Below are 22230 nucleotides of genomic sequence, written 5' to 3' on the forward strand. Positions count from 1 at the left end.
AGTTCTTAATTTGTATAAAAAACGATTTAAAACTGACGGAATCTAAATATAGTCCTTGTTTCGCCATCTAGCGGCAAACATAGAAATTATTTCTCGACAAACTTGGGAGATTAGTCACAGATTGCGCCACCTGCTCTATATGTTCAACAAAATTAGTTTATTAAATCATTTTACAAGCAATTATTTGAAATCCTCTATACATATGTAATAATTTATATACTCTCCCACCGAAGATATAAAAATTTAATTTTGGAATACACTCTATTTATAAATCTGAAAATACAACTTTCATATTAGATTATATGTATTACAATAATATGCTAAAATTATGAATAATAATAGTTTAAAAGTTTCACAATGGAATTGTAGAGATATTAAAAATAAGTTAAATTTACAGGTGTGCGCTCATAAATATGATATTATCATTACTTTGGAAACGTGGTTAAAACCTGAAGATCGGCCTTCACAGATTTCATATCTTGATATTTATTTATCATAAGTATTAACGACCGTCCTAGAACCATAGTTTAAATAATAATTAACGATATCCTAGTATAAATAATAGTTTAAAATATCACTTCGTTGAAATACCTTTGTTCGCAAAGGAATTTTTCATTGAAGTCTAACAAACTTTCCGTATTTAATAATACAAACAATTGTTGTATAAATATTATATCAAGTGAAAATTTAATTTAATTAATATAATCGATGAGTAATAATATGGTACTATAAAATTATAATTCAATTTATCGACTCATTGATATTTTATCAAATCGACTCAATTCCGACTTCAAATGTTCAGTTAAATATTATTCTTGGAATTATCGTCTTAAACAAAGGTCGGTATTTCAGATCGTTTTAGATACAAGTACGACTGATCTACGTAGCGCTATGATGTGAAATCTACCACCATGTGTTTCGAAGTCAGATGTGTATATATATTTAAATGTTTCGAGTTTGAAAACGTAGAGAATGGGTCAAAAACGTAAAAATCGTAGCGAGAAAGATGATTTTGAGTACGACCCACATCCGAAGCACCTTCAGGTAGCTCATATAAAAAATCAAGAGAAGCGTCTGATTATTATTCTAGAGAAAGCACAGTTGGAGTCCGTTAAAGTATGGTTATGTTTCATTATTAATTTTGAAAATATACTTTTATTTGTTATACTTTATACTACCTATAGTTTTATTTTTCTTTCTTCTATTATTATAGGTTTCCTTTAATATTTCGATATTCTCAATGGAAAATGAAATCTCTTGCGTCACTATAAATTTGATAAATGTATAATTGTAACCTTTAATTTTTATTTATACATTTGTATTTTATTAGGTTGGAAATACCTTTGAATTATTAAATTGCGACGATCACACGCACATTTTAAAGAAAAATAATCGTGAACCTGGTTCATGCAGACCAGATATTACTCATCAATGTTTATTAATGTTGTTGGATAGTCCATTAAATAGAGCTGGACTTTTACAAGTATATATTCATACTGACAAAAATGTATTGATAGAAGTAAATCCACAAACTAGGATACCAAGAACATTTAAGCGTTTTGCGGGTCTTATAGGTAAGAAAGAAAGATACAACAGAAGGGGCAGTGATATTGGATAAGAAACTGAATAATTTATATATTGTTTGTAATCAGCCAGTTCTCTTAAAAATTTAAGATTAATAATTTTTACAGTGCAATTGTTACATAAATTCAGTGTCCGTGCATCTGATGGACCAATGAAACTGTTAAAAGTAATTAAGAATCCAATTACAAATCATTTACCAATTGGTTGTCGTAAAATTACAATGTCATTTAATGGAAATAAAGTACAGAAGCCACAAGAATTAGTTCCATCTGATGAACCAATTGCTATTGTGGTAGGTGCAATGGCACATGGACAAGTAAGTTTTGAATAACCATATTGTGGCTATCTAAGTTTGCTATCTAATTGAATTTGTTTCTGTTATATTATTTAATATTATAGGTAAAACCAGATTATTCTGAAGATACTATATCCATTAGTAATTATCCATTATCTGGAGCTTTAACATGTACTAAATTGTGTACTGCATTTGAAGAAGTTTGGGGGATAGTTTGAATAAGTTGATTGTGTGTTATTTAGATGTGACTTAATTTCCATATTTTTTTACTTATTTTCATGTACAATTAAATAACTTTTTTAAATGTAAAACAAAACAGTGAAGATAAATAAAATGATATGTGTAAATCTAAATACAAACTGTCACCATTTTTTAATCAAATTATTTTATTAATTATTATGGTTAAAATTATTCTATGAATGAAAATGTTGAATGAAGTTGAACTTCACAGAGCAGGGTTATGTTTACTGTATGGTCAGAATTTAGAATACAAATCAATCACAGTTTAAAATAGCTTTGACACTCCCCATTGGTAGCATCAATAATTTATAATTTGTTATTAAAATCGTATTTAGAGTAAAACAATGTAATCGTTCTGCTTTATAAGTTTTATAATTGTTACTATATATCAATAGGTTCTTTGAACCAAACTCAATAGAAAAACTCTTACCGGAATTATAAATGCTCTGTATATGTTAATTTAAACGAAAATAGTTTTTCTTTGGATTGATCTGATTAATTATTTAAGGTTCTTTTTAAAAAACATTTTAATCATTTATTATTTCGCAGTTTTCAAATATATTTTTAATTTGATTATTTTAAATTTTCATGTATTTTCTCTTGTTAACCTTAAACTGTAAAATTGTAAAATTGCCGTTTATATATATGAATAATAACTTCTCTTTTATTGTATTTAATTGAAGCATAGTTCTCCGTCGTTTTCATCTTGTCATAATCACGTAGTTTTATTCACACCTAGTTCTGTGAGTAAAATGTAATTTAAAAACTTTCATTTATTGTTTGCAATAATTATAAAAAACTATGATTGCATGCAAAAGCAGTCACAAATGTGAACAACTTAATATCGAAGACATCGGATATTAAAAAAAATTAAAGGCGTTTGGAAAGAAAAAATTAACTCTAACTTTACTATCTCTATTTAAAATGATTATAAGGTTGTCATTTCATAATATGTAAGTGGTTACAAAAATAATGAAAAGTCAAAGTACGATTAAAAACTTTATTTTATTTTGGTTTGCTTCGTAATTGGGAAAAATATATATAATGTTGCGTGTACCTGTAGGAACTTTGGGCTACAGATTATGTCTGGGACAATTGTCGTTTGGGTAACATGCTAATTTCAAAAAAAAAAGAAGAAAAAAGTAAACTTAGAACGTGTCAATACGTTACCAACGAACAAGTTGTGAAAGAGATGAAGAGAAAAAAGAAGTAGCTTAAACCTATGCTAAGGCTGACGCCTCGCCTCGTTAAATCTAGATTTACACGTTGGTAACAAATGTGGTATAAAATATGGTATTAGGTACGCATTATACGTTCCTCTCTTGAATGAACGACAAAAATACATGAAGGCTGAATGTCCGTGTGTATCTCGCATTGTGGTCACCAAATGCGATGTCGTTTTACCATAGTGTATGCGGTATTAAATGAAAAAAAAGAGAGAGACGAAACAAAGTGACAGGATTATAAAAACACTCAAGTAATCTATAACATAGATCTTTTTCAAAATATGAAGCTGACCATGAAACAAATTTTACGCATGGCACACGGTTAACCAACTTTTTAAAGTCTGACGCTGAACAACCCTGCTAACATGTATAAAATTATGTACAGCATCGCGAGATATAGCTTTGTGCTTTGTTCCTCGTTACAAGCGTACGCACCAGCTATTTCTGGTTTGTTTTCTTATTTTTTTTTTTGGAAAAAGTTGAAAATTCTCGACTAGCGTACATTGTACGTTATGCGTTGGTTAAAATCTAAAAAAATTATTTGATACATGAAATTGTTACGAATGTTTATATCCAACATGAATTATATTAGGAATCCCTCGAACAATTTGTCCTTTGGAAGATACATGTTAAATGCTTAATTTCAGCAGGGTTAATACTCTCTCTATTGGTCTCAATGAAGACTCTCGATCGTTCGGTACTGATAACGAATAAAAGCAACGCGGCGATTACAGTAAAGCAACGACCGTTTCAACTCGAACTCCGATCTCTTTCCTCGTCAAACTGCACGGAGTTTAATGTTTTGCGCTGTTAACTTGGCGATTCTCTCCTTTCGTGAAATAAAACTTATTCATTTACAGATTAAACATATTTGAAGATTCTTAAAAATATACACTGCTCTCTTAACGTTTTTCCTTTCATCTTATCGTACTCAATACACGTTATATTCTTGGCCGTTCCTTTTTGACTAGATTCATTCTCAGTTGAATAGGTATTTAACCCGATACCACGAATACGAGGTTTAAATCGATACACGCTCGTTTTTTATTATTTTTTTTTTATTTGTTTAGCCAGAACACACTTCTGAGTGTTCGTCCCATGCAGCAACCTAAAATGCATAATTTTATCAATAATTATCGATTGTTGATCTTATCACGCAATCGCGATATAGATCAAATGTAACATTTAACAAATCGTTAATCAAAAATGTGAAATGAAGACAAGTGTTCAATTTTTTACCATACCTGACATTCACGACTGCAATACCACTGATTTCCGCAGCCAGCACAAACAAACTGTGCTGCACGTTCACGACACCCTTGACATCGTGGAGGACTATCCCTGTCCTCTCTGGCATCCCTTCCACCTGAGGAAATGCGCGTCTCCCTGTCTTCGATTACTGCTGATTCTTCTTCAACGTCATCCTATAAAATAACGTATAAAAATACACATATGAAATTTATTTGAATAACGATTGCAACGAAATGCAATGTAATACTTACCACATGGATTAAATTATTTGAGTGAGATTGGACCGGGTTATTGACAACCGGGGTTATTGTTATTTCAGTTCGAGCCTAAAAATAGAAAAATAAATAATATTAACGGTGCGATCGACTATACTGTATCGTAATATAAATAATTAGTGTTTTGTGAAAAAGTAAAATACCTTGGAAGAAGATAGAAGGTCGCTGATAGAAACCGGATTAGAGCCTTGATATGCCTGCAAAAGGTGCTGGGTTGCCGCACTTTGCTGTGGCATGGACGCGGCTGTTGGTGCATTCCTTTCTCTTTCAGGTGCGGTGAGTAATCTAGCTAAAGTAGGTGAAAAAGTTGTAGGTCTAGGAGATTGTGATTTCGTGAGAATTCCATGGAGCAACGAACAGCTCTGTTGAGGTGGAGTATTTGGCGGTGCCGGGGACGGTGCAACGGGATGAAGCGTCACATCCGGATAATTTTGAGGCGTTTTCACAGGTTCACCTAAGCAATTTTACATTTGCAAAATTAACGACCTTGGTGGTATTTAATACGTTAACTCGAAATGAAAGTTGAACTTTTCTCAACGTATAGTGTATCACGTACACCTCGAAATTATACTTTTCTCTTAGCGGACTATGTATACTATTTAAACAAAATAAAACTGATACAAAGCAGATACAAATTTGCTTAAATGGTATTTTTAACATTAATTCTATATACCTTGTTGCTGGCTTAGTTTAGCGAACTGCACAAGCACATCTTTAAAGCTCATGGAATTATTAGGATCTGACATGTTCGGATTGCTTTTACAGGAATCTGTACTAGATGGTCTTGAATCGACACTGTGCCCTGTTTCGACCATGGCTCCACCAGCTCCGAGGCCAACGTTCACTGAGTTTCTCATTCTGCGACCCCTGCAATTCAGATAAATATGAAATGTATGAAACCTTTGCTACAAGTAACGTTTAATTGTAATTTTTTTTAATCTATCCATTTAATATTAATTTATTATTCGAAATTACAAAGACATGTGCATCTACTATAAATATTTCACAAATAAGAAGTAAAGAAAGAATCTGTTTTCAATATAGTACATTTGTTAATATTATTAGATCATCTCACAAGTAATGCGTTATTTTTGGTGCAAGTAAAAAGTTTTTTGCCATTTTTCACAGTGTTCTATCACCTTCCTATATAGTTCTCCATTCAACTAAATCGAATATACTAATGTAATTAACTGAATAATGTTCAGTAAATAATTTACAATTCTTATACCTTTGACGAGCTTCACGTTCTTTAATCAGAAGAATCTACTTATTTGTGATAAGACTCCTTACTCGTTATTCGATCGCGATGTTCATAATCGATAATTTGTTTTATATTTTATCAAACAGACAATATTTTCTGCATGCTTACTATCCGTAACTGTTAACATTAACTCCGTAACAAGTTGGTTAAAAAAGAACTAAACACTCATTCATATTTTGTTAATATGTTCAAGCGTTTCTACTATTTTTCGAACGAAGATTGTTCATAGAACGAGTTCAATTTCTGTGCAGATTCTTTAACAATCGCACTACAAAGTTTTTTCGACAGCAATTTCTAAACTGTCTCTTTATCCAAATTTGTGAGTCTCTCGAACATGAAGCTTATTTTTGTAGTTTTCTCGAGAAAAATTGTTCAAACCATCTGTAGTATGATCACGTGGCAACGATTCTAGAAGCATATTTGACTCGCAAATAGGGTGAAAAAGAGTCACGCGAATATAAGATTGGAAACGCTACTTGTCCGAGTTATAACCACTTTTTGTTCACGACTTCACCTTTTCGATGATGCTAATCCACAGATTACAGAAGAACCTCGATAAATGCAACCTCAAATGCGTGAGAACCTTGTTGGTTGCATTGTGTGAACAAATGAAGGAATTAGTAACTTAACCAGTTAAATTGGAGGTGAAAGGAACAAGTAGTAGAAGTGTATTGTGCAAATGTGACTCCTTATGGGATTGGTTACCCCGACAATTGCACAAATCTTATTGCTTTTAAAACACTTTTTCCTAGAATTATCGAGGTTCTACCGTGGACGAAGATTGATATATCCTATTCAACATTTTCAATCTCATGTTCCTATCATAATTTTCCATCCTTAAAATAAGTAAAGTATCCTTCTAAAATCTGACCATCCACTACAGGAAGATCCTCTCTTTTATCCAAAAGTGGATTCTTTCCTCGTGATACAGTGAGTAACAATAAAATGCGTTTCTCGAAGGTAGACACGTGTCTTCGACTATCTAGCACAAAAGATGTCTGTCGTGAACAATCTCGGTCCTACAGGAGGTACAGAGTTTTTCTTTTTACAGTAGCCCTTGCATAACAGCATCAGTTTTGTTGCTTCGTCGCACTAATTGTCAGCATTGCTCGTGAGACGATGCGGTAACACGAATGATTACCTGCGCGGTACTGTTTCAGGGTGCCTCAGTCTGTAATCAGCGATGATAGATCTAACGTCGACGATGGCACCCTGACGACCCTCGCCGATCTGTCTGTTCTCTGGACTGAGAGCTTCGGTCTGCTTTCGGCCATTTTCTCCACCTTGTTTCGGTGGCGTCGATTGTCGCTGCGATGTTTGCTTCCCGCTTTTCTCTTTCTTGAATGGCGGCGAGTCCCGGGAACTTTCCTCGGGCAGATCCTCTTTCGAGCCGAAGTTTAATTTTTCTTTGGATACGGGAGTCGTGTTACCGCTGCTCTCCCATTCGGGGCCAAGCGCCAAGCTGGCCGGCGGTAAGGTGTCCGCCAGTTGTCCGTTACCCTCCATGAATCCCATCACTTGCCTCCTTCTTTCGATCCTCAGGTACGCCTCCTCCTTGAGCTTTCTCATGCTCAGTATTTCGTTCCATTCCATTTCTTTGGCACGTGCTAACTCGTCCAAGGCCTGCACGGGAACAGAACAAAATGGACGTGATTAAAACCCACGCAACAACAATTATTCTAAGAATCTTCGATTCGGAAAACTAATAGGGCGAGACGTGTCAAGTGTATACTTTCGAAAATATTGTTAGTCAAAGTGTCGAGGAAATGTAAACGTTTTGAACCGCGTTACTTTTAAAAGATCTTGCAAGATATTGTGACAAAGATATAGCGAAAAAGTAAGAATTTATAGAAATATTTGAAAGTTCTTTCCAACAAATGTAGATACCGAATTAGTGTTTTATTTTTATCACCCGTGACCTTGAACGGTATTGTTTCATATACCGTGGAATTCGTTTTCTTTTGCCCGATGAAACCTCGTAAAAGAGCTACAACGATACTGTTCGAAAAAGATGAAATTGACCTTGAAATAATCTTCGCGAAATAATATAAGTTTCAACTCTGTACGAGAGAAGGCAAATATTACGGTCTTGATCGTGCTTCCTTACGCTTCGATTATCTGCGGTACAATAAATAACCAAAAGCAAGCAGTCCAAACTAAAAAGGAACCAAACCAATAGACAGGTAACGCGAGTCGTCAGAATTAAGTACACGCGTAATCGTACTACATACCCCCAAAACAACCCAAAGAAGTACGATCAAGATTGCAACATTGTCATCTTTCATTTTATTCGCTCTACTGTTCGTTACCCTCTGCAATAACTGCACTGTTTCTAATTTCACCTAGCGGGGAAAAATATTTAAAAAATATTTTCCAGCCCTCTTGGAAGAACTTTACCCACACCGAATTCTATAATCGCTTTGTTGCCTCTCGTCATCCGTTTACGAGCACACTCTTACGCAAATCGTTACCGAGTAAACTTCTATACTTGTGAAAACTGATTTTTCAATTTGCTTACCTGCACTTCGGCTCGAAGTTGATCAGCCCTCGCAGCAAGTTCTTCCGCGGTAACTTTTTCACAGCCGACGAGAGACGATATATACTGCTCCCTCTGCTCGAGACAGGACTTCTTCGGGGTGGAATTCCCGTTCGAGGACAACTGTCCGTCCGTTGACTTTCGTTTCCTGCCGCCACCGCCTCCCCCACCAACGCCACCGCCACCGCCTCCGCCGCCTTCCGTTTCGGTTTTCGGGCAACGCGAGGCCACGGGCTTCTGCTGCACCGTTTCCACGGAGGAAAGGGTGGTCTTGGTCGTCGCCTCCGACTCCGAGTCGCAGAGTGGTTCCTTTTTTATCGAAGCCGAGCGGAGACATTCCTCGGTTGCGGGCGCCGCGGCGGTTTCCTCCGGCAGCGCCGCGCCGTTTTGCTGACTCTGAGGCACCTTCGGCGAGGCCCTCGACGAATCGTCCTCTCTCGTTTTTTCGGCCGAATCCACCTTCTTACCGTTTCCAGCGGCACCTTCCATTGCGTGCATCTTGTTCAAACTGTAAACAAACCAGCAACGCGGATTTCGTGAGTAAGCAGTTCATACCTGGACCAACCCTCCTGGCCATCGGGGCACCGCACTTATCGTTAGTTCTCCATCTTGTGAGAAATTAACGAACGTAATTTGTACCAACGTTCAATGTTTTTTTATATATTTTTGGGACTGGATTTTTTTAGTGGATTTAAGTCAGAGACTGTGTCCATCTTTTGAGAAATAAATGAATGTAATTGTACCAGTGTTCAATGTTTTTTTTTGTGTATTTTTGAGATTGTTATTTTTCTAGTGGATTTAAGTCAGAGACTGTATCCAACTTATGAGAAATAAGTGAATGTAATTGTACCAGCGTTCAATGTTTTTTTGTGTATTTTTGAGATTGTTATTTTTCTAGTGGATTTAAGTCAGAGACTGTATCCAACTTATGAGAAATAAATGAATGTAATTGTATCAACGTTCAATGTTTTTTTATGTATTTTTGAGATTGTTATTTTTCTAGTGGATTTAAGTCAGAGACTGTATCCAACTTATGAGAAATAAGTGAATGTAATTGTACCAGCGTTCAATGTTTTTTTGTGTATTTTTGGGATTGTTATTTTTCTAGTGGATTTAAGTTAGAAATTATATCAACGTAAAATATAGTTCATGAGAAATTAGGTTTATAAAGTATATTGTGTACTGTAGTGGTTAATACTTAAAAACTTTTTAATTATACTATAATGGGAACAATGAAGTTATTGTTAGTTGCTCCTATATCGTATAAAGAATACATGGATGTATCAGTATCAGTATACAATATTTGTTACCGTACTTTTAGAACTACATTATTCTTGTAAATTTAAATTAGAAATTGTATATCGTATATCTATTCTATACCTATTCAATGCCTGAATATTTTTTATTTATATTGAAATAGAAATAGTGGGACTTGTAATCTTAGGGACGGTGCCTTCTGAATCTAAAGGGGGTAGTTTGGTAATTTCGAATAAAACAAATCTTCAGTTTTCTTTGTATCGAGACACGCGAATTTTACTTTAAAAATATTGTAGTGAAATTTGGAAATTCGACAAATGTACATTCTCTGTACATTCCAACACTGTACGCCGAAAATTTAAAACAAAAAAGGATTTTATTCCAATAAAAAACGACGATTAAAAACTGTATAGCGATTTATTCGAATGTAATTTTTATTGAACAAATAAAGGATTAAATGATTTATCTTCTATTCGTTGTTCGACATTTTTATCTAAACGAGAATTTTCCCTATCTTTGTTTGAAATTTTTTTAGCGAAACATCGACAATATGTTATAATTTGATCGAATAGAAATTTTTGGGTCAGTATTCCATACATGGTTGTATTTGTTTTTATATTAACCACTGTACTGTAATATTGTAATCAAAACCTGCCATCTTGTTAAAACAATATCTCGATAACTTCGATACTTCGAAAACGGTTATCTTGAGGGAAAAAAACTTCTCGTTGTAATATTTCTCCCCGTTTCGTATCACATTCGGGGTTATCACAGTAATTGAGGTACCTTGTAGGTACAACCTGCAGATTTTCCGCGTGTGGGAATATGAATAATACATGCTAAACATGTGCAGGACATAATGCACTTAAGCGATGCGAAATATTAATATTGTTATATTATTTTATGAAATATATTCTGCTTTACGTCTTTCGTGTTTTCCACATTAACGTACACCCAAACTGCATAAAATTTACACCCTAAATATACAAAGCCTTTATAGAAAATTATAAAAGTAGCCACCTCCAATTTTCACACAACCCTTTGGTCTTACGGTTAAAGTTTTAAATATTTATGAGTCGTGGTACACCAAATTTCCGTTTTTATTTTTTGAATAAAATATCGTAAATTACGTCCGCAAATTGTTTAGCAACGATGCGAACGACAATTTGTTAGTTGGAAGATGGTCGATAAACTAGTTGGTAAATTCTTCCTTTATTTTCGAGAATGAACCTGCACGAAAATACACTTCGAGAATGAACGCGCGCATTTCATGAATAAGCGGATTACACGCGGCCGTATCTCTCTTCGAACAAACTTAACAGACGGTCGAAATACAATACAAGCATAATACTGCTGTGGTTCATTCATTATGAACCACTATTGCCACCACACCGTAGAATTCCTCCGTCGTTCGTACTGATTTTATTTCAAGCGTTGAAACTTAGAATTGCAACACCCTATAGATAGAGTGAGTCACGCTATTTGATCAGGTCATATCTCTCTTATGGTTGACAATAGAAGAAAGTGGTACAGGACGAAGTTAAACTGTTCATTAATATACAACTTCCTATGGCATTAATTTTTCCACGAGTGCAACGATGCACCTGTAAAGTGCAACTGCACTAGCTTAAAATTAAATCGTGTGTTTCTTACAGAGTAAGTCATTCGAAAGATACTTTTCAACTGGTCATATCCTATTTATAAACATGTGTAATTGAACAATTTGAAATACCACGTCAAGTGTTCATTCGTGAAATATGTTACCTTATACTTTTTATACGTAAAATAATGTGGATAATTGATTTTTGGAAAAAGAACACAATTCGTACGAAGAAAAAAAGGCAAAAAGAAAACGAAAGCAGTGAACGTGTCCGGTGCATCGTTGCACTTGCGAAAAAGTAATATCATAGAAAGGTAAACACCATTAAACAATACTGCACTCCATCTACCATTTTCTTTTTTTCTTTACCGTTAATCATGAGAGAGATATCACCCGACCAAACCGGGTGACTCATCTCGTACAAGTGTCAAGTCTCGACACTAGGGACTTGCGGCACTTGGACTTTGTAGGACACGATGGATGCAATATTTTGTTTATCAGATATCCCCTAAATCGCGTTATCGCTTCCAAGTATACATTTTGTCGTAAATAATTAAAAAAAAAGAATGCGATAACGTTTTTTTGCTTACGACCACGCGACACATCCAAGCGCGAAGAAGCTGAAATTTATTCCAAACGACGAAGAATATAAAATAAATAAGTAGATTGCGTATCGATCGGTAGACAATCGGTAACAAACACCGTTTCCAACGATGACACTGATAAAAGCGATAAGTCCGCCTGTGAGTTCGCTTTGACCTTGCATACAAAATAGTTGTCACTGAGCCGAAGGACGTTCAATGGAAATTGCCTGTCGTGCATGCGTGTATTATCATTTTCATAACGTCGTGTACACAAATGTTTATATCGCCACTTGCACGAGGGAACGGGTGTAATTATACGAGTTGCGCGAAGGACTTTCAATTCAGTGCAACGAATGCACTTGGACTTTCGTAATGCAACGACGAGGTAACTCAAAGATCTCGATCAGCAGATTCGTTTCGAACAAGTTAGAAATCATAAATAATAATTCTTGATCCATCGATCTGATAAAGTAGAAATAAACTATACTAGTTCTGCACTGTATGCCTTTAAAAGGTTCCGGGTTAAGTGTTACCTTCTTCCATCCATGGCCAGATGGATCCAGTACAATATTTTTATTTTCCGGGCAACGCACCACCCAGCTGTTGCATCTCTTTAAAACATAAACTAAACAATCGGTCCTACGACACCCGGTAGCTACGTGACCGTGTCATCAGCCATCGTTCGACACCGACACATTAGGTTTACATATGTTAAGACTCCGTTCTCCAAAAGCGAGTTAGCTCTTTCGGTTATCTGTCTTCGAATAATAAATATACACGTTTCGTACAAATTTACCAGCAATTATAATACAAACGGAAAACATAGAACAAATTTAAATGTAGTATACATTTTTAAAGACGTATAACTTTAGGATCGAGAATTAAAATTGGTAATTTTAACTTTCATCGATGGGTGGAATTCGATCCCACACGTGTATCCCATCGTCTGGGACCACAAGAGCCGAGCGCGCCGGAGAAAGATAAACAGTAATGGGGATGATTCCATTTTACTCGCTTTTAAACATTATAAAAATTATTTTATATAAACGAGGACCGGTGTGGTACTCGATGTAATTTTGCTTGGTCGAATACCAATAAATTGCGCAAAATTTTTTATTTTCTCGCTCCGAGCAATCGATCAATGTTCGGTAGATTGATTTTAATGTTGGTCGATCCTGCAAGTTTGTTATGATTTCGTACCGATCATTTGGTCGATCGATATTCGAACGCAAACGAGTGTGCGTTAAAAGCAAGGATACTCCCACGACGAAGATGACCCAGGGTGGTCTTCGCAACGCGTGCGTGGCCGTCCTGCGTTTACCCTCAGCATGAGGCACGCTTACACCCGCACTAGAATAGAAGGTGACCGCGCAGTGGGGTTAATGCTTTCGCGCCTCCCATGCGTTACACTGACTACATCAGGGAGAGCGAGAGAGACCTCGCCAGGATCGTGTTTTTTTTTTTGCAATTTTCGAAATTTGCAAAGCACGCGTCCCGAAACGTTTGAAAAAGTTTCTTCTCTCCGTTCGAGTCCTAGTCGTCTTTTTGTTGATTTTTTTCTATCACAGTAACCTTCGTTTCAATCGATACAAGAGACGCTGTTGTACGTTGATGAAAATTTAGTGAATCGCGCGAGACAAAAGTGATTTATATTGTTCACATTTTTCGTATACCTGAACGTTAATGATATATCTACTGAAATGTAACTCTTCGACCGCAAACTTTAAAGATAATTTTTCTAAATACGTACACAAGGCTTTCTGACTTTGGTAATTGCTCAATTTATTTAATTAACTGATTTAACAGCACAGTGGAGATTCAGACTGTGACTGTACGACTGTAGAAGCTGAATTTCACGGATACCCCGTTCAGGTACCACGGAGAAAAACGATCGAATGTAAAACTATAATGAAATGATTGCAAATGTTGCATTTAAAAAAAGAAACCGACGTCTCTAAATGTATACGCATATTGGAAAATTCCAGACACTGTTACGTGTATAATTCCTGTTCAGATACTAAACTAGTGAAATAATTCACAAAATTACTGAACAAAATAGTGAAATGATTATTAGGTTGTTCGGAAAGTCATTTCGTTTTTTTTTGGTCAAATGAAACACGATTTTGTTTAGAGTGTATAAACATTTTATTAAATTATATATTCTCCATTTTGGAAAACGAAACGACTTCCCGAACAACCCAATATATTGAAACAGTTGAACGAATCCCAAATCATTTTTACGACAATTCCGTATGCGAGAAAGGTTGAAAAATTCGGCGGGAAATTGACAGGACCGGGGAGTAAAGAAATTCCCGGAAAGTAATATTTATTCGAGGACAATTATGAAAAATATCCGGTCGAGAGCAGAAATTGTACGCCTGAGAACGAAATGTAAACATTGTGAAACCGAACGAAAGGCGTTCGCCAAAATTTGCGGCTACGCTTGTGCCTCGTTTGCTACGAGAGACGCGGTGCGAGCGCGCTCGTCCGCAAGAAGGGAAGAGGCTCAGAGGGGGAAATTGCCAGCGAGGGAGGGAGACCACGCTAGAAAGAGAGAACGCGAGAGGGGGGAAACGAAGTTCGTTGCTCCCGCTCGCGTTCACTGCACTTTATAGACGCGGATATAGGTTTCGCGGTACCAATTCTGAAAAGCCCTCGAACTCTTCCTCGAGTCTTCGTACCACTCGATCGGAATAAAAGGATTAGCGATAATTCTTCTAATCAGCACGCGGAATGTTATCGTCGGAAATTTCTTTTCAGAACGAAACAACCACTTTTGTCGTTGGTTTAAGACGGATCGAGAATCGAGGCGAGAAAATGGACGCAGCGAAAGTCGCGAGATGCCTCAAACGCGTGCTTTTCTTACATTTTTCTAGTAACCGTGCGAACAAGCGCGTGCGCACACTTACGAACAACCGAGATAACGACAAATTGTATTTATTGGTAAATATTTTTTACCGAGGAACACGTATAAGTGTTTTAGAGCAGTGGTGTCGATTTATCGAAACTCTGGGTAATTGTTTAAATTTTGTTTAATAACATCGTCCCTTGGTTTAATATTATTTTTATACGGTAAAAGATCTTTTATTTAGGAACGATTGTAATTTGTCTCTCAGCGACGAGTTATCAGATACGTGTCGCATAATCGCCCTTTGAGTTAAGTTCCGTAGATTTTATATCCGCCAATCAAATACAGGACGAAATGTATCCGAGTGCTTTAGAGGCGTGGAAGTACAATTGACAACGTGACACACGTTTTGCTGTTATTTCCTCGTATATCTTTTTTTTTTCCAAGCACAATGTAACAGGTGGTTTACTGGTTATATCGATTTTCGTTTTCAGCATTCTCGAGCATGTCCATGTTCAACCAGTATTTCGACTATATTGGACGAAAGAATGTCAACAAATTTGCTGCAATTTCTAGGTGAATCACGAACGCCACCTATGAGTAACAATACTTTTATTCACTTTCCATTTTTAATTTTAATACGTAATTATACAATTAAATAAAATATATAAATACTATTCAACGATCAACGAGGAAGCTATGAAGTAATAAGAATACTTCATATTTTTTTTTTTTACTTGAAATATCTTATCGTGAACATTTTGAACAGCGTTGCTTCGTGTATTAGCTTAGAGTCACTTTTACGAAAACTTTTAACATTCTACTTACTCCGTGTCTTTCTATACAATCCATTAACGCAGTTGTTAACGTTCGAAGCACTGCTTTGAAAAGTATTAATCAATTCCAATGCTTGTCAAAATTTTATTATTAAAAGAACGATGGCGAACAACATCTACCGAAAGATTTGTATTTCATCGGGGTATTACATCTTTCACAATTTCCAGGAGAGCACGAAATAGTAACAGAACTGTACAACTGTTTGACTGTGGCGATAGCGAAAGCGAAGGAGAAAGCGAAACCGGCTGGTAAACGGTAACTGAAATCTTCTGGATGAACGAACACGTGCAAAACCTAACGAAAAAGTTTCATCGCAAAGAAGCAAAAAAACATTGTAGATCCACAATCGTAAACATTGGCTTTGGTGTTAACTCGTTATAACGGGCGCGTAAGGTAGCGGTAAATGTTGTAAGAGTGATTCCTTCCTTATTGCACACGGTAAAGGTAGAAGGAAACAATAATGGGATCAATATCGATCGTACAATAGAGTTTTCACGAGAGTGTCGACGATACGTACACGTAAAATTATGGTTAACAGACCATCTTATCGATTCAAAGTTAAGCAGGTGTACGGTAAATATTAAACGATATTTTGTTTCGTTCTATTACGAGAAAGAGAGGCGGAATCATGGCACGGGTTATGAAGGAATAGCAAAATTTTCTTTAAATAACCTCAATGCGACTAACATCTTCCTCGAATCAGTGTAACGATCACTGTCACGAATCAGGATGGAACATGAGCTATAACTGGTTCTTATGTCGGTCACAGGATAGAAACTTTCACAATAATAATCTCAAAGAGTCGCAAAACAATTAACCGTCATCGTGTTACAACTGTTTCGTTGTTTTCGTGTTTCTTCCGGTAACACGATAGAAAGCAGAAAAAAAAAAAAGAAAAATAAACGAAGCTCGTTGAAATTCCAGTCAGCTGTTAAACTCGTCGATTTTCTATCTTTTGCGAGAAAAAACCTGAAAGTGCATAGATAGACCAACGTCCCCGAGGCTACACGGAAACCAGATTTTCGTCTGCAAAACGGTTAACGTACGTACGTTCGACGTTATATGCCACAAAACTTCAGCGGCAGATCGTTACATCTTCTTAAAAGTATCCCTCCGTGTAGAGAGGAAGCTTCACGAGGAATCGAGCGGAGCGCACCCGCAAAAATAAACGAGCTCTCGCTACGAGAAAAACCGTTGACACAGGAACTGAGTGGCATGAACACGCGTCGTATGCACCGTTCACACTCCACTTGCACTTTTCACCGAGCGTGGCCGCTCGCCGGTCACGACGATCCTTTCTTTCTACGGCCCCTCCTCCCCCGGAGACAGCCGGACGTAGTCGATCGGAGCCGATCGCGGCCAATCCTCCGTGCTTTGAGTTTTCTTTACCCGAGAGACACTCGGCACTCTCACTGTCGCAACACCGACGATCCCTTTACAGCGGGTGGTAAGATGGCAAAGGTCACGAAAGGTCATTCGTCTATCGAGTAAAGGAAAAAGAAGGAATAGAAGTAGAAAAAAATAGTTTCGGCACGAGCGAACGACGCCTCGGACTGAACGAGAATCGACTACGGTTACCGCGGTTGGTAGACCGGCAATTGGAATCGCGTAACCCTTTTCATCGCTTTCTCCGAGTCGAGGCAGCTTCTAAAGCCACCGCACGTTTCGCGGACGAGAGTTCTATGACCGTTCGAGAACCGCTAGCGTGTACACACTCCTCGAACGCGAAGCCAGTTTTCGCGCATTTACGGTTAGGACGAAGGACGTCTAACCGACTACGGGGCGTGCGAGTACAGCGAATACCGTGGAGCGCGAACAGAAGTCTAAGCGACGAAGACAGATCGCGTAGAAACGTACAGATGTAGCGAAAGAGAAAGAGAGACGCCGAGAGGGAGAGAGCGGAGTGCAGCAGGTCGACCAGCTTAGGTGGGGTTGCCGCGGTTAATGCGGTGACTCGAGGGGGGGACGAGTAGATAGAAGCGTGCGCGTGTGCGTCCGCGCCTAGATTGGGCTAGGTTAGGTTAGGTTAAACACTTGCCAAGGGACCTTGTAGCGGCGTCCTACTTCTTCGCAAGCGAGCGCGCGCTTTCGTCCTCCGTCTACTACCTCCTCTGTTCTAGTCGAGGTTGTTGTTATTGTTATTGTCCTATCCGAACTTTGCGACGCTCGTATACTCGACCAAAGTGCACAATATTTTGTGCTTCGAGATGGATACTTTTTTAAATGCCGTTTACCGTTACGAAAACGGGATACTCGGACGAGGATAAACTTTTCAGGTAAAATCGGTAGGATTGTAACGGCAAAGAACCGTTATCCTTTTGGAAGAATTTATTTTTCTTTGGACAACTCTATTGTCAAGATCCAGCGAAACGTATAAGATTTTTGCGCGATGCAGTGTTACGATATTAATTACTTCGTGTTCCAATAAAGAATATCGGACAAAGACTGTAAATGTTCGACTACTTGGGAATCGTTGGAAAGACCTTCTACGGACACGTTTGCTGTTGACTGTAATTACATTAATAATACCAGTTTGTCTTGTTGACGCATGGGAGACGGATTATAGGTAACGCGAAGAAAAAGTAAATTGTCGGAAACGAGTTACGCTTGTTCATCAAAGTGAGCAACCTATCTTCGTTCGCGCGAAATACACCACTTTGGATGAAACGTAGCGGTTATAACGCCTGTAAGAAAGAAATTGTGATATCATTAGCGATTTCTTCGCAGCTCTCGATCGAAATTCGAGTCAACGCATTCTTTGCAACTTCGATGTACCTTCGTCGTAAAAATTCTTTCCAGCGCTGTAAACATCGTGCATGGATCGGTAGCACGAATAATTTAAACACGCAAAAATAGAACATTGCACTTTAAAACCGTAAATTGGAACAACAACGATAGAGTAGAGGTCGACGCGAGCAACACAGTCCACGGAAAGAGACGCCGGAAAGGTCGACTTCATGGCGCAGGTGGGGGAAGAACACGAAGAAGGAAACCTCTGTACGGTCGAAGTCGTGCTATTATTATTGACATCGAATGGTTACGAGGGAGACTCTTCTTTCTCGCTCGAGTACATTGGAAAGGCTTTCGCGACGAGAGAGAAAAAGAACAATTTCGATCTTCGCAGTCCCAAAGTTTTATCGATTGGTACCGAAATTCCTCGTTGTCTATAAAATGTTATCCAATAACGAAAAGTTGGTAAATTCGATGTAAATAAAATTGAGAGTATTGAAAATTGCTCTCGTAATAAAAAATAAATATAAATAAAATATAAATGTCTATTGAACATTCTAAGGTACAAAAGCACAACCTTGAGAATGTCTTTCAACTCTCGCGACAGTGCGTAAAAGACCGTGTACCGCATAAACAGCGATAAACTGGATAATATTTACAAATCGTTGGAAAGGTTTTCGAAGTTATACTTAATACGGTGAAATATTTTTAGTTTATCGCGACGATCGACGTCGCATAAACACGTTAAACTCTATTCCGCGTTAACCGTAAAATTTACTACTTCTCTCGAGCACAGGAAAGCGTTACCGTAGCAATAATCAGAACCGTGACGATCTTTTTTACCGACTCGCGCACTGTTTCGAAACCGACCTCGGTGAAGACTACAAAGTAACCAGAATCGTTGAAATTTTCCGGAAACCGAGGCGACGACGAACAAGCATGAAATACCAGCAGGGTAAGAAAGCGAAGAAGGAAACCTCTATGTGACTGAGACTCGCGCTATTATTATTGACATCGAATGGTTACGAGAGAGCGTGTTCTCCCGCCCCGCTCGCGTTCCTCTCGACCTAATTCGCGGACGCTGACGATCGGAGGAGCGTTTTCGCCTGCTCGCGGTGTCCCTGAGCACCAAGGACGCTCTCGAGCGCGTTGGTGAACCGCGCAGAGGTTACACCAAAGTTTCCTTCGAACGTAATCGAGTTTGGTTCTTTTCCCTTATAAGGATCATCCTTGCCCTTAAGAACGGATCGTTCCACGACTTCTTTTCAGCGACTAACGAATCGCTGTTCTTGAGAGAGAAGAAAAAAAAAAAAAAAAGGTTTTTTTTCTCGAAAAATCCTACCGAACAAAGAAAACGCAAAGGTCAAAGTAAAAAGAATATTAAGGGAGTGAACGAAAATTCTCCCTTCCAACTCTCCGCATGTAAAACCGATAACGACGATCTTCACACGGGTCACCGTTCCGGCACCCGTATTTATTAATAACCGAAGAATCAATTATTGAGAAAAGCCTCAAGACGTACGAAAAAGGTACACGGCGAGTCGAATTTCGGAAGATAACGCAAGCCTGGGCGCATTTGCCAGAAACGATCCGGTCGTTTCGTCCCTGACCGCGAAGGCCTTTCTCGGACAACGTTGTATCGGTCAGAGGTTGAATTAGGTTAATAAAACAATCGCTGGCGCACCGTTTTGTTGAAAATTTCGTCACGCGTTTCCAAGAATTTGCGCTCGAACGAACGACACCGGCAAAAAATGTTCGCGTTGTCTTCCATCGATTCGTGACAAATCGAGATAAATAAAAGATAGAAGAAAAAGAAGAAGAAAAAAAAAAAAGAATCGATTGTCCGTGGGCGTCTCTCTCGATCATCGATTTCTCCAAATGTTTCATAACACCGTATATACGAAACTTCGGCATTGGCAATCGCGCGCGCGCGCGCACGCGCGAATAGGCGCGGGTTCACGTTCGAATATCGGGTTACGTTCTACGAAAAAAAAAAAAGCGGTTCGTGTATAGTCATTCCCGTTAATTTCGTATAATAGATCGATTCTTCCTCAAATTCCAGCGTGGAAAAAAATCGCCGCGCCTTCTACCATCACGCGTGGCTGCAAGAGACGCGCGAAACGCGTATACATGTAGGTTTCACGTACACCTACACCCGTTACGAAAGTGTGCACCGTTATCCAGCCGCAAAATAAATCGTCACCACTTTCGAACGATAATAAGGTGAACGGACTTGCGCGCGTGTATTCGAAAAAGAAAAAAAGAAAATCTAAAATCGATAACAATCGACGGATCGTTAATGGCGTGGAATCTCGAAACTGTTAAATGTGATCGTCTCCCTATGGGGGTCCGATGGGATTAAAGGGGATGGGTCGATAATAAAAATGGTTCGTCCAAGTCGGAATTCCCGAAACCAGTCACGTGTTTTTCCTTGAAGGACCACGATGCAAATGGTTCTACTCTTCGGTCAAACCTTGGACGATCAAGGACGTGCAGACGAACCGACGAAGATAGCTGTGAAACTCGTCTCGGTTCTGTGCTTTTTCCACATAAGATCACGCGGCGTTCTACGAGAAACGACGGTATATCACAAGGTGGAATGACGAAAGGAGGACGGTCGATTCTCGGCCCGAGGTCGCTCGTAGGTCAAATCGCTGTCGCGGAGACGACCCTGGTCGGCTGTTTGTGCACCAAAGATGGTTGGGTCGTCGATTATTGTTTTCTCGTTCTTTCCAGTCGACCGATTTTCGACACGTAACGTGCAATTTCACCGAGCAATCCTGCGAAGGATGCTTTTCCTCTCGATTAAAATTAAGTATCGCTGGATTCCCCTTACGGTTAAAAAATTGTGAAATTCTTTTTAATAGAACGATTGTTACGAAGAAGGGTAAATTTTGTTCGATTCCATCCACGGTTTTGGAACTAAAATTAAGTAGACCGTTGGTAATCAATTTCTTTCGCGCGTTACCGATGTTCTTTGCGTACTTTTTAATAGAACGATTGTTACGAACAAGGGTAAATTTTGTTCGATTCCATCTACGGTTTTGTAACTAAAATTAAGTAGACCGTTGGTAATAAATTTCCTTGGCGCGTTACCAATGCAACTGTTTTTAAACATTGGCGCGTTAACTGTTTGGAATTTCATCGTTTGCTCGTTAACAATTTAAGCACTAACATAATTTAGCAAGGAAGACACGGAGAAAGTAGTGACGCGCTCTTACCGGTATCAGATTTGCGACTTACTCCGCAGAGAACTGTAGATGGTTACAATATACACAAGGTTTACAGTGTATGTGGTAGGTTCTAAGTATTTACCGCGTATCGTTCTTTCGAATTGTGACCACAGCGATAACATACGCCGGAATTCTCAGCATCGATAATAACGATATCGTTTCATTGTTCGGTCGTGCAATAAGTAAATTTTCTTGAAATATTTTCGCATCCTTCGAATCGATGCGACAAATACATGTACGCGGGAGAAACGAAAAATGTGTTCGTTTCTATTTAAATAGCGGAAAAACGCGTACGGAAAATCTAGTAGTTTTTTAAACGCAACAAAGAGACGAACACAGAACGCTGAACGTGCAGAGAACGGGGTTCAAGTAGATATAAATTATCTGTTTGGAAAAACAAAATTACCTTTATCAATCGGACGGTTGTAATGTCATGAATTCCAAAACACATAAACGTGTAATTAAACCGGACT

General features: G+C 38.1%; 2 protein-coding genes across 6 annotated transcripts in view; one reads left to right on the plus strand and one right to left on the minus strand.

Moving 5' to 3' along the window:
- Nucleotides 1-884: 884 nt before the first annotated feature.
- LOC143143045 (ribosomal RNA small subunit methyltransferase NEP1-like) lies at nucleotides 885-2232 on the plus strand. Of its 2 annotated transcripts, none has more exons than XM_076303891.1 (4): nucleotides 885-1044; nucleotides 1331-1574; nucleotides 1692-1900; nucleotides 1984-2232. In XM_076303891.1, the coding sequence occupies exons 1-4, from the start codon at nucleotides 973-975 to the stop codon at nucleotides 2095-2097; spliced, it is 639 nt and encodes a 212-aa protein (XP_076160006.1). In that variant the 5' UTR covers nucleotides 885-972; the 3' UTR covers nucleotides 2098-2232. The 2 variants fall into 2 exon arrangements, with proteins under 2 accessions (XP_076160006.1, XP_076160005.1); XM_076303890.1 differs by having other exon boundaries at nucleotides 888-1116.
- Nucleotides 2233-3105: 873 nt separating this feature from the next.
- LOC143155136 (uncharacterized) overlaps nucleotides 3106-22230 on the minus strand; it is a 49477-nt gene continuing 30352 nt past the window's right edge. For all 4 annotated transcript variants that reach the window (XM_076327527.1, XM_076327528.1, XM_076327526.1 and 1 more), the window contains 7 exons: nucleotides 8651-9176; nucleotides 7274-7755; nucleotides 5545-5738; nucleotides 5015-5325; nucleotides 4848-4922; nucleotides 4590-4769; nucleotides 3106-4453 (listed from right to left, as the gene is read on the minus strand). In XM_076327527.1, the coding sequence (XP_076183642.1) occupies nucleotides 4412-4453; nucleotides 4590-4769; nucleotides 4848-4922; nucleotides 5015-5325; nucleotides 5545-5738; nucleotides 7274-7755; nucleotides 8651-9176 (1810 nt within the window). In that variant the 3' untranslated portion in view covers nucleotides 3106-4411. The remainder of the gene's footprint in view (nucleotides 4454-4589; nucleotides 4770-4847; nucleotides 4923-5014; nucleotides 5326-5544; nucleotides 5739-7273; nucleotides 7756-8650; nucleotides 9177-22230) is intronic.

The sequence above is a fragment of the Ptiloglossa arizonensis genome, chromosome 2 (genome assembly GCF_051014685.1).
Source record: "Ptiloglossa arizonensis isolate GNS036 chromosome 2, iyPtiAriz1_principal, whole genome shotgun sequence".
NCBI lineage: Eukaryota > Metazoa > Arthropoda > Insecta > Hymenoptera > Colletidae > Ptiloglossa > Ptiloglossa arizonensis.